Below are 19,509 nucleotides of genomic sequence, written 5' to 3' on the forward strand. Positions count from 1 at the left end.
ATCGTCTCTCCTCTCCTCTCATTTCCTCTCCCCTCCTCTCCTCTCCTCTCCTCTCAGCATTTTGGCACCACCCCCTGCTGTCTGTCATTGCCCTAAGTGACAAACAATTCCAAAAATTCCAAAACATGCCAACATTTGCTGCAGTTGTAGATTAAAGAATATGAACATAAAATATTTGAATAAATGTCAAACTCAAATTTTACTTAACTAATATTTAAAACTGAGAGAAACCATATCATGCCATTGTCACATACCTCAGATCCCATTATCTTGAGATATTACTTATGTTCAGTAAGTACAAAATTAATGTAGATAGTACAGCTCAGACCAACAAATCGTCAAAAACTGGATGAAAAAAAAAAGTATCATATTGAAATCTCTGACATTTGATCTTGGCACTGTATATTGACAAATCTGAGCACAGTTTGAGATATTGTTCATATCACTTCTGAAGCTCTAGGGAAACAAAGAGATTACTCTGGTGTTTTGTTTTGGGGGGTTTTTCGCAGACAAACAATTTAAGAAGCCTCTGTATTTCTGTCTAAGAGAAACAAATGAGATATTAAACTAATTTCTGATTTTCTTTTCTATGAAAGCAAACAAAATGGTAAGCAAAATACTGCTATATCTCCATTGTGTTTACTTGCCTGTTGTACAGTATATTTCTTTTGGAATATAATCACTGATTCGCTCAAATGGTGCCACAATTTTTAATTTTTTTTACCCAATTGTCATAGCCCCAAACAATGACTGAGCACTTGGCAAATCAAAGCAAACTGCCCTACTCTCATTCCTAACGAGTCCTGACATCTGGCACTTGATGATGCCAAGACACTAAGTGACATCTCCACGGTAACTGCTCAAACACGGCAGAATATCACTGCACAGTCTAGCGCATCCTCCATGGTGACCCCACAACTTTGTGTGTGTGTGTGTGTGTGAGAGAGAGAGAGAGAGAGGGAATACTTTTTGCAGTGCCTTTACTGTACACACATACATATACACGTGCCGATAAGCATACAGTATATAGCTAAATCTTTTTGACCAGGTGTATAGATTTGAAGAATGGGTTAGGGTCTTAAAAATGTTGATCTCTCTAACATCATATTTATGGGAGTATTTTTATTAATTAATTAATTTACTTATTTATTGACCACAGTGAAACAGAGGTCATTATTTTATTGTGTACACTTATACTGGCCTCATCAATCTAAGTAGTTCCACTCTAATATAGGGGAAAAAATTATATTCATATTTTATGTGTATATAATGTAATGTGTTGTTATTGTTCAATAAAACTAAAAATAGAACTATTAAAAATACTTTAGTTAATTGAAGTTAAATGAAGCTGAAATATAATATAAATATTAGATGATAAACTTGATAAGAAATTATATTTTACATTTTTAGATTTTAAATGAGAAATCTTGCCTCTAACTGAGAAATAAATAAGCTGCAACTGAAGTACTACAATGACTAAAACTAAAACTGAAATAAAAAATAATAATAAATTAAAGCTAACTGGAAAAAATTATAATAAAATTAAAGCACATTACAAAATTACTGAAACTTAATTAAAACAAACTGAAGATAAAAAAAGTAAAATAAGTAGTCATATTTCTGATCTTTACCCCACAACAACAAATAATAAAATAAATAATATTTATCTTAATAATAGTGTGTGTGTATCATATGTAATGTAGTAGGGTAAACTTATTGTGATGGTTGAAAATTGAAAAATAACAAACATAACTACTGATATAACCACATACAGGTGCATCCCAATAAATTAGAATGTCGTGGAAAAGTTCATTTATTTCAGTAATTCCATGATAGAGAGCTGATGTTTAAAAACAGGCCATAAAAACTGTCTATGATGGTTAACGCCCAGGTACTTTGGGTCTGTGGTGGGAAAATATGACTTCTTTAAAGTTGTTATAACTTTCAAGTGATAAAAAAAAAAAAAGTAAATGACATTTTACAGACATTATCTTGCAAAAAAAAAAGGCACTGCTTCCTGAGACTTAGCCATAATTGTCTAAAAGTGGGAAGGACATGTGCCCTTCCAGGTATAATGATTGCTACGCCCCTGACTCTGGCAGAAATAAGACATTTCTTGGGGCAGATTTCAGTACATTTTCAGCATCCACCCTTCCCAATGTGATACAGTAGAGTTGAGAAGCAAGGACGGGGGATGTGAGGCTTCTGGCCAGTGAGAGGAAGAGGGGAATAGAGAGGGATGAACAGATGGATGAGTGATCCCGCTGGGGTGTGTCATTCATCACTGTCACCCGTAAAGGAGGTGCATGAAAGATGACCGAACTGAGCGGCAGAAAGGGAGAGAGAATGAAAGATGAGCAGAAGGACAACAGAGGAGGGAGTGATTTAAGCATATACTTTTCATATGTGTTGAAGGAGGCTGTGAATGAGTAAATTGAGGCTCATCTAAATTTACAGCGCACTGAACGTGGTGAAAAACGAGACGGGTGTGTGTACGGTTGGGTTTACCTGTGGCTGACAGCAGGGCTGGAGACAGAAAGCTGTTTGCTCTTTGGTGGAGGATTCTGGGGCTTTCTTGCACACCGGCCCTATAGGAACGCTTCGGTGGGCGGCCTGGACGAGAGCTGTGAAGGGTGTAAACACATTAGCATTGTGCCCATCATTAAGGACAACAGAGACAGACAATGGAGAGGATTTAGAGGACTGTAGAAAAATTAACACATTTAAAGTGAATAAAAAACATATTTTTCTATTTAATATGCAAAATAAACAAACAAACAAAAAAACTTAGTAATAACACTTAAAAAAAAATTGCAATAGAAAAAATAGTAATGAAAAAATAAGACTTTTAAATTAAATTACAGCTACAAGTTTGACAGGGAACAGATTTACAACTAAAATTTTCTAGCATGCCAAAAATTACAATTAAATCACTGATAACGGTTCTGCATTAAATTGAGAAATCTTCCAAGCAAATATTTCACCCAATTTTCTTCTCAATTCACAGCATGATTACTGATATAAAACAGGCAACATTAAAACATATACACAACCACAGATCAAAACATAGTAAAAACAGTAATATTGTGAAATATTATTACAATTAAAATAAATGTTTTCTATTTTAATATGTTTTAAAATGTAATTTATTCCTGTGATTGCAAAGCTGAATTTTCAGCATCATTACTCCAGTCTTCAGTGTCACATGATCCTTCAGACATAATTCTTAAATGCTGATTTGCTGCTCAAGAAACTGTTGAGGAAAGGAGTTTTTTTTTTTTTTTTTTGCAGGATTCTTTGGTGAATAGAAAGTTCAGATGAACTGCATTTATTTAAAATAGAAGCACTGTGAAACATCATATATGTCTCTACTGTCACTTTTGATCAAACTAATGCATCCTTGCTAAAAAAAAATATTATACTGACCTCAAATTGTTGAACAGTAGTGCATATACACTTAACAAAAAATATATACAGTATCTAATGTAAATATAGTTTCTAAGTTCTGGAACTGGAAAGGCTTTACAAAGGTCAAAAAAAAAAAACATTCTGAAGGTTCGGATGCAGACTGTTTTCAAATTTCAAAAGGGACTTTGATGATTTTCCCAATAGCTCTTCTCTTGCTCTTACATTGCACATATTTCCACAATGTATTTTGTATTTGTATTTAAATACATTTTTCCACACAGTATTTAGTATTTTTATTGTAAATACATTTTCATGTATTTATGCCCATCTCTGCTGACAGGGCATGCAGATCACCCACTCGCTTCTCACACGCTAACATGAGCTGATGAGCAGTAGCTCTGTCTTAAATGAGAGCACTTTCAAGACACTCGACTTGAGCTGGTTCAAAGGGTGGGCCAGAAAGTGCACTGAGCACTAACGTGTAACAATTGGACAGAGCAGACACACAATTATTTGTTATATTTAACAAATAATCTTTAAAACCCACTCTGTGAGTTCCATGAACCATCCCCCGAAAGTGCAACTATCACTCCAAGAGGGCTCAGTTACCAGGGCTACCATCTGATAAGACTGTTTTACTGCTCGAAAGCATGTGGAAAGATGCTATGTGCAATGAAACAGACCCTGCGAAAGACAGACACAGGCCCACAGGATGGACCTTTCCACCACATAAATTCATATACCTTTCAAAGAATAAACATACATATTCCAGAACATTGTGTCTACTGTTCACTTGAGACATGTACAATCATGTATCCTATGCAATCATATAATACAATATATGTTTATAGTGTTTTGCCTATATATTAAACCTTGAATTAATGTTTTAGTATTACTTAATTAACCAATATCACACATATGCCGTGCTTGGTATCTATAAGCTCCAAATTACGTTTCCTATTTCTTAATTTACATTACATTTTGCTAACTCTGTGATGCATTGGTATTATAAGAATCTTGAAGATTCTTCTCTTGAACAGCCAATCCAGTTTCATTTGCAAAACACCCTGCTAGAAGACCGTAAAGGAGCCGTAAAGAAGGATCGTAAAATTTCCCTCCAAAGTTACCATTCCTCATTGGCTCACTCAAATCCTGAGGGTGTGACATCTTCAGACTTAAAGATCATTGATCACAAGATCAGGTGCGTTTTTAGATTCTGAGAAGATGAAGATGCTGAGCTAGAAGACACCTAAGTTTGTGCCAGGCTGCGGCTTTATCTTTCCATTCAACAAAGATCCTCAGACTTCAGCTGGCTCTCTCTCATCAAGACAACATCAATCAAGATCAACTGGAGCCTCAACAAACTGCATCAGGACACTTTTATTCAAATGGGCAAGACATGCAAGTATCAAACTTAGTCTCATTGTTTGATCCATTAAGTATCCCCACTCCTTTTAAAGAAGGGTGTGTTAGAACTAAGAAATTGATGGTTTGCTCAAGGCTGTTGATCTGCTGAATCCCAAACAATACTAAAACTTCTTGCATTCCTGTACTCTGCTTAAGCTCTCTTTCCATTGCTAAACTGTATGCACGTATGTGTGTGTGTGTTAGAATAGTTTAAGTGTTTACTGTAGTTAATAAAGTCTCATTTGTATCACACTCAAGGTTGTATGTTGATTTGCTCATAACTGGTGTCCCTAATCATGCAGATTTTGGCTACATGCTCTGAGTAGTATTGTATAATAAAGGACGTTATTTCCCATACCCCAGATATAAACATTTCTTATAATTAATAAACAATTCAGAACAGGTTTGTTGATTGTAATAATAATTCTATAAGCTGATCCAAATATTTATAATTAATCATAATGAGTTATGATTAATTATTAATATTTTCCTTCTGAGCTAATTTGCTACATATTTTGGTGGAGAATGCAGGCATGATTAAACAAAGGTTATGAGCTTAAACCACTGTCAACCTAAAACTGTGTGACTGATAATCCAGGTAAGAATAGCGTGACTTGCGATATGCAATTGACCTATCGGTAAGCCGCCTCCTTGAACGCAGATGAGCCAATGGCAGTTGAGTATTAGCTGCACAGGGACTGGAACTCGGACATCTTTAGGTTTCAGCACTATAGAGAAACATTGGAAGATCTGAATCTTTAATCGGTTTGATGGTGTTTATGCTACAAAAATGGCAAAATGATGAATCTGCGGTACTTGTAACACCGATTCCAGGTATCCTGAGAGGATGGGCAAAGGAATTTATTTTATTTACATTTCCTAAACCCAAATAAGGAATGTAATGTTAGTTCTGTACATCATTGTCGGGTAAAATAGCATTATAATCTCCTTTGTAGTAGAGAAAGCTGTACACAGCGAAACGAGTAACAGTGAAGATGTTGAATTAAACGTAAACACAGCTTTTGTGTCTTAATCAGCTTTTCCGCATATACATACCGGTCCTGATAATCATAACTTCTACTTACCGTTTGTTCCATTTCTGCAAATCTGTTTCTGTGAATGAATGACTTGCTCTACCTGTTGCTTTGGTCTTCATCAACACCTGCTTGCACTACATGCTGGTGAGCGACTAACAGCAGATGGAGATTATGCATCGGTACTCTACTGCTATTCCTGCTGTTCCCAGATGTGCAATGCTGAATATTCTGCCAAATTTGAACCACTGAATATGTGGAAGCGAATTTGTAAAATGAAATACAATGGACCGAAAATTGCCCGTTGAATATTATACATTGTATTTTTAAACAGATTGAATATTTCAGAAGTGACCTCTGGATGGTGAATATGAATTATTGAATTTTTAATTATGAAAATGTGTGAAATGTTTTGAATTGAAACATTCACGGCTTAAATAAACAATTACTGATTTTCAGCCCCTAAAAATGCAAGCCCTGAAAATATAAGCCATTAAAATGCAAGCACTGTTAATGCAATGCAATATTTCGTCAGTTAACGCAATTCAAAACTTTTTTGTTTCAAAGACATTTGTCATTATTTTTCTTCCATACAAATTGATTTGTTGCAAATGAGATCATACAAATTTATACGAATTTGCTACTAATTCAACAAAATAGAAAATCTGCAACCAGATTTAGTCAAGGTTTTTTAATTGGCTGATGGCGAAAACTAAGGTGGAAAAACGAGCCGATAACTAATTTATTGGCAGAAAGTTTTTTAAAGTACATAAAAAGAATTTCAATTTTCCTCCCAGTTTAAAAAAAGTTCTAAACTTTATTACAAAATTAACAATAATGACTTACCCAGGAAAATGTTTTATAATTGTTAAATAAAAGAAATTAAAATAAATATAAAAATATAGATACTCTTAAAAATCTCCAAATAACCTAAATAAAACTTTTTAAAAAATAATAACAAATAACAAATTCTATGAATTTAATGGGTGAAATTTCACATTTCTCTCTAGCGCTTGACACGGAGGGAAAAATCCTATTGCAACTATCTTTGTTGATTTTTGCCAATAAACAATAATTACAAAAAGAACTGCCACCAATTAACTGGTAAAACCGATATTTTTGCAATACCATATCTTTAACATTTTTATACATAACTTTGCCCTGTGTATGTTGTGGGAGTATATGTATCATCATTATTATTATTTAACTAGAAATTTAGTTAAAGTAGTTAGTAGTTTAGTTATATTACCTTAGTTTAATTAAATTACCTCCCTACATCAGCATATTTCATACTGTCATTTCATACTGTATGAAAATATGCCTGTGCAAAACTCACTGTCCCAATTGTAGGGTAATGTGGATGGTTGCCAGGGTGTTGCGAATGTGCTGAGTGGTTTTGAGTACATTGCTATGCAGTTGCCAAGGGATTCTGAGTGATCAAGTCAAAAGAGCACACATTCAAGTCTCAGTATGGTTTGGGTCCCACCTTCAAATTTAAGTCTATGGGATCTTTTATTATTTTTTATTACCTTCCAGTCAAAAAATTGTAAGTCAGATCACTTTGAAAAGTAATAGCTCAGCTCTCCTCAACAAGCCACTAAATTTAGCAATTATTCATGTCTGTTTGATAAACGGTGCAGGGCGGTGTTACACACTGCACTGAAATGTAATACTCCTGTAATTTAAAAGAGCAAGGAAAATCCTGTTTTCTCTCATATGGCCCCTTTGAAATCTCTGAGTATTAACACAGGCTCAGCAGCAGTTTAGATTTTAAACAGAGTAAATTTAATAAGGCAATGCGATTTTTAAACAATAAGGATTGTGTATGCTTTTTGCACACTTAATTACTTTGATGCCTGAAAGAGCCACAAGCATATGCAGATGAATCCCAACAGAGAGAAAGAAAGAGAAGGGGGAAAAAAGCATTTCCACGGCAGTTCAGCTGCTCATATCTCTCTTTTCATCCTGGTGTGTAATGTTTATACATCCACTAACCCGCTGTGTCAGCCTAACAGGAATGTGTGCAGTGTGTGTGGGACGGTGTGTTGATGTAAGGGGGTGTGAATGGTTTCCTCTTTCTTAAAAGCAAAGACAAAAGGAAGAAAGCTGTTTACAAAGCTTACAGTAATACAGCTCTTGGAGATGTTCATTCACTGATCTCTTGATATCACTTCTCTCTCCCTCTCTTTCTCTCGCTCTATCTTTCTTTGCACACGCACGGAAACGCACAAAAAAACTAATCCAGATCTACTGACAACAGCTCTTTTGTTCTGTATTATCAGAGAGAAAAGAATTCCTCTCTTTTAGTGAATGACAGGATGAGCCTCTGAAGAAAGCGATGCAGTCATGCAGAGGTCACTGGCGCACACAAACTCTCATAAAAATAACTGATTGTAGGCACTGGAAACACACTGGCTATACAAGCCAGTCGTGCCCACATCATGGTATCAGATAAGACTGCTTTTCTGTAGCTCAACAGGTAAAGCAAGATGCGACAAATGCCAAGGTCATGGGTTTGATTCATAGGGAACAAAAAGAGTCATTTGCGTTTATAATTAGACTGATTATAATTAATAAGCTGATTAAGTCTAAAACCATGTAAACTTTTTTAACTGCACCACAGTACTTTTTGAAACTTTTTTTTTAGTGAATCAATATTTAGTAAAACATTCTGTGTATATCAATTCTACAGATCTGACAAAAGTTGCAAAATTCTACAGATCTGACAAAAGATGCAAAATTCTACAGATCTGACAAAAGTTGCATGCTGAGAAACTGCAGTATGTTACAAGATAACATTTTTATCTTTATTTTAGACCATTTTCTGTTTTCTTTTGAAAAACATTCAATCTAAATGAGCAAAATATTAGCATCCTACCAATTCTGATTCCAAAACAAGAATGTTTTTAGAAAATGCAATTTAAGTAAAGATTGTCCAAGTATTTAGTCTAACTGTGAGCATTGTAAATGATAAATAAATAAATATGTTTGAAAGTTAATATTTAGTATTTCTATAAAAACAATATAAAACATGCAACACAATGTGACCAAATCTTTATGTAATTTTGCAAAATAAAAAAAAATGTTTTCGAAGTTAATAAAATTGGATTATTGGAGTACATCAAAATTTAGTCTTTCTACTTCAAAATTGAATGTTTAATTCAGTTTGTTACTTGCCGTTTCTGGTAAATTTGTAAAATTTAATTTATTTATTTGTTTCAAAATGAATACATCTTTTTTTCAGTGTTTTTTCACCTCTGTAAAAAAATCCCACAAAATAATTTACTTAATGGAAGAATTGACATCTATTCTGTTCTATTTGCTTATTTATTTAAAGTGCATATTGCAGGTTAGAGACCCAGTGAGTCAATGTATAGAACAATAATGTAGGAACTAGATTTTGTATAAAATATACTTATAAATACACAAAATTTTACTTCCGCATCTGAAAATCGCCAAAACCGGAACGTAACAGGAGCGAGTGCGGTCAATTTAAATAATAGGAAAACAATGGATCGCAATGACAGTTCGGATGCTGAGGAAATTGTAAATGTTTATTCATACTCGTATAACGGACTACAGCCATACAATTATTAGCCTGCTATGTGGCCAAGAGAGCAGGAACAGGCCAGGATTATTCTAATAATAATTCATGTTTATCTGTGCCATTGATCCTGGTGACCACGAACTCGAATACGAATAACTTTGCTAAGAGGCCTTTGTGTCCGCGCAAAGAAAGGCTATTCAATTCCTTTCACTTTGCAATAATTGAAAAAAAAAAAAAACAACAACATCAACACAGAGAGAACATACAAACTTCCCACAGATGTTTTTTATTCACAATAAACTACAGAATACGTAGAAAACTGAATCTATAGGACTAATAGAGAATTGCGCTTTGGTTCCTATTTTAGAACGACTTTAAAAAGTCATTGTAGCCTAGTTACAGCGAAAAATTTATTTAGGTTTTATTGTGTGTGTGTGTGTGTGTGTGTGTGTGTGTGTGTGTGTATATATATATATATATATATAATGTGGGGCTGGGTTTTTCACATGACACATAAACGATGATATATTTCAAAGAGTCAATTCTGCTGTTTTCCACATGCACCGCGATCTCTGGCAGTTCATAATAATGTAGTATAATAAACATATCCTATCACACAGTATTCAAATCCGGACCAAATTAGCTTTTTTTGAGATTAATGCAGATATTTGTGTGTGTGCATTCAGCAGTTCTGAAATACTGATTTAATGTTATACACAGTAATTGTTATGCTTACATTTAGGCAGAACCTTAATTTTTTTGAGGTGCATGACACCAGTTTTTTTGTTTGTTTGTTTTTTTAATTATTGTGAAGCAAGGTAAATGACTGTGTTTAACATTAAATCATTAAATATACATATATAATAAAACCTAAATGATTTTTTTTCTAAATGATCCATTATTTTCCTATTGTTTAAATTGACCGCACTCCCCCCATTATGTCACTTACTGTTTTAGTGATTTTCAGATGCGGAAGTAAACTTTTCTCACAAAAACGACTCCAGAAGCCTCAAGTAGCATATTTATAAGTATATTTTAAACAAAATCTAGTTCCTACATTATTTTTCTTTACATTGACTCACTGAGTCTCTAACCTGCAATATGCACTTTAAATATTTATTAATTTCAAATTAAAGGACATCATGATTTTCTAATGTGATACTATGTATTTTATTTGCGATACATATTGTTTCATTTGTTTGTATGTAGTCTTGTTTGTGAAGCCAAAGACAAATTTCCACATAGTGGACAATAAAGTATTATCTGCTCTAATCTAATCTTATTAAATATGCTTGCTCACATATATACAGTGCTATTTGCTGTATCATCATGAACACAAAAATAACTCTTTATTTATTGATGTGTTTACTCTAGAGTGGAGGTGAAAATATTAAATTTTATTAAAGACAAACTCTGCATTAAACCTATATCAGACCACACCCAAAAGCCTGTTACTATGGAAACCTGTTCTCAATCAATACTCTGTCATTGGCTATGATTGGTGGCAGATGGAGGACAAGGGAGGATTCCCCCAGAGATCAAAGACATATTACTAAAGCTCAGATATTCCAAGTGTGCCTTCAGACACACACACACACACACACACACACACACACACACACAGTTCAACAACTATTCATTTTGTCAATCAAACACACACACACACACACACACACACAGAGGGTAGTGCTACTATTTACTGCCATGATAGATATCAAACAGCTGTCAAAGATGTTGACCACAGGTCTCACTGCAGTTCCTCATCCATAAATGTTCATTAAAGGTCACATATTTTACACCATTCTGGAGTTGTATTTTAAGTCTTGATGTCCTTAAGAATAAATATTTGCGGTATAAGTACCAAAAACCATCTCAATATATTTTTACAGCTCCTCTCTCAGGAGCTCTGCAAAGAACAGGTCGATTTTGGCCTGTCTAATTAATATTCATGAGCCTCTCTTCTGATTGGCCTGTTGTTTTCTGAGTGATGCACGGCCAGGCCAGCCACAGGTAACTAGGGTCATGTATGCTGTAGCCTGCTGTGGATTGGTGATACTCACAAGTAAGGTAAATAGAAACACGGGTAATGATGGTCACCGCTGAGGGAAATGTTGATGAAATAGAATACAAACACTGAAAATATTAAAACAATGCTTGATTACCTAATGTACAAATATCTGGTCGTATCAAGCATTATGTATATAAAAAAATAAAATAAAAAAAAAACCCAATCCTTAAGGACTGCAAATAACAATGTACATATCACTAAGATTTCACCATTGCCCCGAAATTGAGACTATGGCTTCAGTTATTGGAGTTATGGAAATAAAGCATCAAAAAGAGTGTGCACAACTCCCATAAAGGTTTGGAACCAATGAACACAATGTTGATGACTGTTTTGGGCCTTACATGTTTGAGCCGAACTCAGACCCCGAATCGGCGACGACAGGAGACAACCAACCACCTCCTCAAACGCGCTTACAACAGGATGTTTCAAGATTGTAATTCATGTTTTTTTTTTCAAACACCGAATGCAGTAAATAAAAACCTGACAAGCCGAGCGTTTGCGATCACGTGAACTTGAAGACACTTGTACAAATGCGGATGGGTGACATGAATGGAAATGATTCCAGATTGGCGATGTAGTATTTGGTTTCTGTATTCTGTACTGTATTTTCCTGCGCTCAAACCTGCCAATCTAAAGGATCAAACACCGTGTATGGCGTTTGAGGTAATTTGTGAATTAGCATAGACTTATAGTCTAAATAAAACAATTTGCAACTGTTACTATTATTACGCTTGTATACAAAACTTTGTATTATGCTTGTTATAGAGTGTGTGACGTCACGTGCACTAGTGGCAATAGACAACGGTGGACGCGGCGACCGTCACAGCCCTACTGTGCAATGATGTAGTTTCCTGACATCCAGACTGAACAGCGTTTTCTCTACATGTTTCCGTGTTGTTGTTGCTCAGCAATGGCATGGACGCGATGTTGTCTGGGGGTTTGGCAAAAGGAGAGTGGGACTGTGGGCAGTACTCGGGGTGGTGACTGAAGGCAGTGACTGCGTAGTTCTGACGTCACCTTTTACGGTAGTCACAACGGTTCATGAAAAATCACCGCTACTTTATGCAGGCTGTGTGCATTTGACTGTGGATTGACTGTTTTGAAACTTATATGGTAGTTACATAGCACCTAGACCTCAGTTATGAAAAAAGCAAGGAAATTTCAGTTTTGACAATAAGGGACCTTTAACTATAACTGTTAGGGTGAATCTCTCAGAAACATGTCACGAAATTGGTTTCTTATTTCACCCCAAAATTAAAAGGAAAAAAACTTGTGTTAAAATAAATAAAATAAGCATTAGGGCTGTCAAAAAAAAATTCGAACTTCGAATATTCGTCGAATATTCAAAACATTGCATTCGAATTTTAGGTGTGCGTTAAGGAGGCAGCCTTATCAGTGGCGCACGAGATGCGATGACGATGTAAGTGTCGTTGCATTATAAATGTTTTTGCTAGCCTATCCAATTGAAGCCACTAGATGCGGTGCTGCCGCGTTGTTCATTAAAAATATTGCGGAAAAAGAGAACATCAATGCGGAAAGATCTTGTTTACATCAAAACTGAAACCAAGCCATTCACACAGAACACATATTTCGCGCATTTTCTAGAGGGACATCTATCAGCGTTGCACTCGCGTCTCGCACAAAAGAGCCGAGTTTAACTTTGAAAAAAAAAACATATCTCGAGACTTTATGGTGGGGTTTTTTCCCCATCCCACTGCATCTCATGTTTTTAAATGAAAAATGTACTCTGTGCGATTGGCTTTCCGCCCTTTGTATTAAACTATGCATACATACATGATGCTGTTTTGTTTATAGTTTTTTAAGCACCTTAATTAATTATAATTGGTTTATAAACATTATTTTAAACATTATGCACTTTTTTCACAGTCATGCTATCTTGTGCTTTGAATAAACGTGAATTAGTCATATTTTGCTCGATGCGCCCTCTTGTGGCCTCAGAAGAGAAGACAAAAGCTTTTCCTCACCCTAACTGAAATTATGCATTTTAAATTCTAATATAATTCGAATTTTGATCATATTTAAGTACAAAATTCTAATTTAGTTTTTCAGCCATTTTGATAGCCCTAATAAGCATATTTGTTAAATTTTAGGACCATTAAAAGTTTAGAAAAAAGTTAAAGGCATAAACAATGTGGATCTGTGAAGGTTTCAAAACATTGCACCTGTTTTGAGTGTTCAGGAAAACTTTTTTTTAAAAGCAAGTCATTACATTTGCAGTTCACCTATGATGACACTAGTGTGACATAGCAAATTTAATTACATTTTTATTCACTGTGGGGGAGCTACTTAATTGTCTTGTAAAAATAAAAAAAAAATAAAAAAACACCTTAAAGATCCTAGGAATATCACTTCTTATTGTTATATTATAGCAAATATTATTTTATTTTATTTTTTCACTCTGGGGTAGGTATATAATATTCTTTTAAATAATGTTACATACATACATAAACAAAAAACAAACAACCTAAGAATATCATTTCACTTTATAAGCAAAAATATGTTTATGTTATGTTATGTTATATGTTATGTTATGTTATGTTATGACGTTACGTTACGTGTTATTTTGGGTTAAATGTGACCAGAACATGTTTTTGAGGTTTTGTAACATGCACCCGTTAAGATTAACAACCTATACAAAACAATATCTCCCTGCATTACAGTAGACATTACACATATATTTAGAGCTGTATTTACATTACATTTACATTATATAGAGCTATATTTACAAATAATAATCAGTCTGCTTTGTTGCATGATACACCTGAATTGACATTTGCAAGACAAAGCATGTGTTTCTTTGTGTTTTTCCACTCTGATGTCATAGTGCTCAGGTCTGGAGGGAATCCCTCTCTTTATTGATTGGTCAAGGTTGTCTTCTTTACTTTCCTTCTTTTCATCTGATCTAGGTATTGAATTTATGTAGTCCTTTGCCTCTTTTCCTTGCTACTATCAAGTATGATAATAAGGATAGACAAGCAGCACACACATAAACAAATGCTCTCTCTCTCATACACAAGCTTAATCACACATTTACACACCCATTTATACACACATACATAATGACAACAATTGACTTTTTTCTGAGAAATACAATAGCTCCATCTTTCTCTGGCTGGTTTTGTCTAGACCACAGACGAGCTAATTACAGTCACTCATTTTCAATAGAGTGAGAAGAACACGAAAGGGAGGAGATGACAGCGAAAACATGCAAAAGGAAAGAAAAAGTGCCCATAACAAAAAAACAACAAAGAGGGAAGTAAGGGAGAGAATGAATTAGAAGATCACAGTGAGACAATTTGTGTTATTCAATGTTCAAAGCCAATATAATTTACAGCCCCTGACACTTTATATTTGTACAGTATATTATGAAAAGAACACAATGCTCAGGCACTGAAGTCTGACTGTTACTTATACTTAGAATACATAATACATGTATATATTTCTGCATTTAACAATCACAGTCAAATGCATTTGGAAGGCTGAGTATGAAAGCAGAGAAGGAAGTGGACAGAGCGAGAGAAAAAGAGAGGCACAGTTTATCCGCTGCTCTGTTTCTTCACCACACAAAGACTTCATTCATTCTCTTTCTAAAAAGAATCACAGAAGCAAACAGAAAACATAAATGCTGATTTATATTCATAGAGTGAAAGGGGAAAGGGGGCACAACAACTGGTGGCTTGAAGCATTTTTTTTATTATGCTTGAGTAAATAAAGAAATGTCTTTAAAAGACAAAATGAAAATACTTCATGAGAGTGATTTACTTTCATAACACACTTATGTTTTGTTCTAAAATAGAGAACTGAGAATATAAGATGGAACCAAAGCATTAATAAAACAGTGTAACTGTGTCAAGTCTCCTGTGCAGATAGGTGCTAGGGTGTTCTGCTAAAAGGCACAAGTCAAATGAGCCCAAGGCTCCCTGACTCAGTGTATGTCTTCAGGGGTTTACAGCTTGGTCATTTTGCCAGGTGAAAAATTATACATTCAATCGCTTAGAAAAGAAACAGCACTCCCAATTTAAGCTAAGTTTTTGCAGTTTGTTTAAATCACAAAAGTATGAGCAATATTAAAAGTGACACTTACAGTACGTTAACAAATGTCACTAATGACCAAAATTCTGCTTTGACTGCTTGCCAGTTTCTGCCTCTACCTCATGAATACTTCTTTCTCTTCCACTCTTCCTGTCTTTTTCTTCTTTGCCTCCTGCATATTAAAACATTTACTTATTCAATTCTCTCTACTTTCCTCCCTCTCTGTCCTTTTTAGATAGAGGACATATTTGAAAGCCAATAAACAATCCTCTGTGTGTGTATGTGTGTTGGAAAAGTGTCAAGTCAGCACAATCAGGGATGACACCTTGTGATCGGACAGAGACGCGAGCAGCATTCTCAAAGGTGCTACAGGGCAAGAATGGAAAAACTAGGAAAATGAGTTACAATAAAGCAGACAGGGAGTAAAAAAAAGCAATATGCAAAGAGAGGCATGCATTACAATGATTTCAAACAATTAAAGGGTTTTCTTACACGACAAGAATAATCTTATGCTGAGCACACACTACACGATTTTCAAAGTCGTCAGATCACCGATCAGATTCCTGTCACACTACAAGACTGTCTGGGGTACCATCTAGTTGCTGTTGTGTGCACACTACATGACGGATCGGCAAAGGGTATATGCTTTTGTTGAAGCTATCGGCCTGCCTAAATTTAAATTATATTTTAAATAATTCGCGGAATTCTTGGTGAAAAACGACATTACCAATGATTCTGCAGAGAAATCTCCACCAGAGAATTGCGACAAGCAAATCATGCCAAAAAAAGTCTTTACCACCCATCCACTCCCGTGAAGATTCAATCCTCCTAATAATTAAATATTTGTATATATGTGCATATGTGTGGTACTGTAGCTATTTCTTTCCTAAAAGTGCTTTGTACCTTTTTTTACAGTCTTGTACCTTTCTCTTTTTGTCAGATTTTCAATTACTTTTTTTGCTTCAAATCAAATTTTGTAATATTGTGATTCACCTCATAGCTGGTTGTTTTGGTTTGTGGCTTATAACTCTTAACCCTTTGGTGCTCTTCGGTCACTTTTGACCGACAAAATGTTCTGTTTTGAATTTTTAAAAATCGCAGCTTCATCGGAATGGTACTAAACTTGGTGACTTTTATGGCATTTGGAATGTGAACACACAAAAAAATTTGAGGGCATGATTCGAGCAGACTAAGTGGTCGTAAAAAAAATAGTCACACTTGTGGTCTTCGGTCATAAATGACCGACCATAGGAAATGAATGGGAAATCGACAAAAACAAATTTTAAAATAACAAAAATTTTAACAAAACAAAAATTGTACAATCTACAAATCTGACACAATGCAGAAAAAAAATACACAGCAATGACAGGGTGAAACTATAACACATTAAGTGTGCAAAACCAACACATCCACTCACACACACACGCGTACACACACACACTTATGCACACATACACCTATGAACTGGTGTGACTGTAACACAGCAAATATGTAAAATAAAAGCAATAATTCAACTGTGTAATGCAGTAAAAAAGTGGACAGCAAGGAAGGGGTTACACTAAAACATCAAGAGTGCAAAACAGACACACTCACTCAAACACACACTTACTTACGCACACTCACAGACACACACATACAGAGTTATACATACTCAAATGAATTGGTATGGCTATAACCATATAGCCAAAACGAATCAGAAAACTGAAATAAGAGGTTGAAATCAGATCAAACCCAGAAAGATTAAGCTCTGATAAAACATTTCTGTTCATTTTTGTTACATTTTTATAGAATTTTAATGTTTTGTGTAACAAAATGCTTTCTCTGTGTTCAAGTTTGACTGTAGTAATTATAATTCAAAAACTGACGCTTCAAATCAACATGTCAAACCAAAAAAAAATCTAAACCTTTACAAAAAGTTGAGAATGCCTAAATATATATCCAAACCCACAACTTAATAAAAATAAGTATTTATGTCTAAAAATAATTAGAGAATTTATAGGCCTTTTATATAGAGCTATATATGAATCTATGGGCTACACCATGGAATTGCAGATGTTTTTCTTATTTTACTCCTACCAGATGGCACTAATCTGGCTTCAAAAATGGGATTTTAAAGGCATTGAATATTTTAACATGAAATACTGCATTCAATGAAAAGTAATATAAAAATATATATTTTTAAAAATGTGTATTATTTTCAATGGGCAGAAATTAATCATAATTATTGCATAAATATTAATTAGTGCCATGAAATTATATCAAAATACAAAATAAAAAATATTATTGAACAAAAATATATTACATTGATTTTAATGTGGTGAAAAAAAGTTAAATTTCAGGTGTCCGGTCACTTTTGACCGTGAAGATCACAAGTGTGGCTCCCAAATGAGGAGCACCAGATGAAGACTTTTTAAAATTCCTATTTAAAAAATGAATGAGAATAATGCTTCCAGAACCAAGGCTGCTAAAAAAGTGGGTGGATGCTGTTATAAGCTAGGGCTAAATAAAGTGTCACCTTAGGTGGAGTTTGCTGAACAACTCTTCCCTCAAGTAATTCATTGTGGCTTAATAAATTACATTTCAGATTAAAAACATCCATTGTACAAGTATGGTAAAAAAAAAATGGTTAAAAGAATACAGAAGACTGCTTTCATGGTCTTTTCACTACAATGACAATAAATGGGGAATGAAGCTTCATAAAAGCACCAAAGTATCATAAAAGCAGCTCTTACGCTTATATTATAAGTCCTCTGAAGATTTGTGTGAGAAACACACCAAAGTTTAAATGGTTATTCACTAAAATACTTGACATTTGTCCTAGATCTCCTTGCAGTGTTGACATGAAAATTAGCAATGTCTGATTTGTGAATGAATCATTCCTTTGAGTCAGAATCAACTCAACTTTCAATGAATCAACTGATCTGGTTCACAAAAACTGGTCTAAATAACTGAAATAATACATTTCACAATATATTAAAATTGAATTGTTCTTTCAAACACATGAAAAAAATGTAATTATTCAAAAAATGATGTGTGTACATATAAAAAATACCATTATGATACCTTTATAATGCTTTTGCATTCTTTTTAAAGTCTGAAAGCTTTTATTGTAATTGTATCAAAACAACAGAAAAACATTTCTCCATTTTGGTCATATAGACATGGAAAGATATAACGGTGAGTAAATAAATGATAACAGATTTTTTCATTTTTGTTCAACCGAACTGCTCCTTTAAAAGGAAGGCAAGAGAAAAAAAAAAAACAATCATTGAAAGATATACTGTCAAGCTTCACTTTGTCATTTTTGTTTTCTTCAAGCCTCTAATGGAGAGGTGAGAAGGAAGAGAGGGCTTATCATGTGTCTAACATCCATCCATAACATCTACACCTCAACAGGAAAAAGCGTGGGGAGGGAGTGTGCGTGTGTGCGTTTGTCTGCTTGACTGTCTTAAGGGGAAACTGACTATTTTACAGCAGCTTATCTCCTTCACTCAGATAAGAGACCCAAACAGAAGTCTGGTTTATTTTTTTTCGGAGAAACATTATCACAACACATCTATCCATCCGCATGTTACCCGTCTACACGACCACAAAGCAAACACTGAGGCATGAGACACTCAACACAAGACATAAACAGGTCATGATGCTAAGGCAAAAACAATTGAAATGGAGGATCTGTTCGTCTGAAAACAAGCTGACTCTTGTTGCGTCTAGACTAGATCATTCATTTAAGCGTCTGTGAACCGCACAAGAGTCAGGTCATGAAAAAAAGATGCCAGATTCCTCCTGTTTCATTCAGTATCTCGAGCACTTAATGCGCTAACCTGTCACTTAGCGCCTCACAATCAGCTAATCGCTTGGCATAACATACAGAACTTCTCTGTGTGATCAACTGCAAAACAAAGCTCTCGTCTGTCCACAAATGGTAAAAAGCTCTTAACGCTTTTATTGTCTGTTTGGTTTCACCAATGACCATAAAAGATTGTACACAA

General features: G+C 34.6%; 1 protein-coding gene across 2 annotated transcripts in view; it reads right to left on the reverse strand.

Moving 5' to 3' along the window:
* Positions 1-19,509, reverse strand: part of LOC107665972 (dachshund homolog 2-like) — a 38,621-nt gene that overhangs the window by 14,107 nt on the left and 5,005 nt on the right. For both annotated transcript variants that reach the window (XM_016457060.1, XM_016457059.1), the window contains exon 2: positions 2,509-2,624. In XM_016457060.1, coding sequence (XP_016312546.1) covers positions 2,509-2,624 — 116 coding nt within the window. The remainder of the gene's footprint in view (positions 1-2,508; positions 2,625-19,509) is intronic.

Source organism: Sinocyclocheilus anshuiensis, unplaced genomic scaffold (genome assembly GCF_001515605.1).
Source record: "Sinocyclocheilus anshuiensis isolate Anshui unplaced genomic scaffold, SAMN03320099.WGS_v1.1 scaffold775, whole genome shotgun sequence".
Lineage (NCBI taxonomy): Eukaryota > Metazoa > Chordata > Actinopteri > Cypriniformes > Cyprinidae > Sinocyclocheilus > Sinocyclocheilus anshuiensis.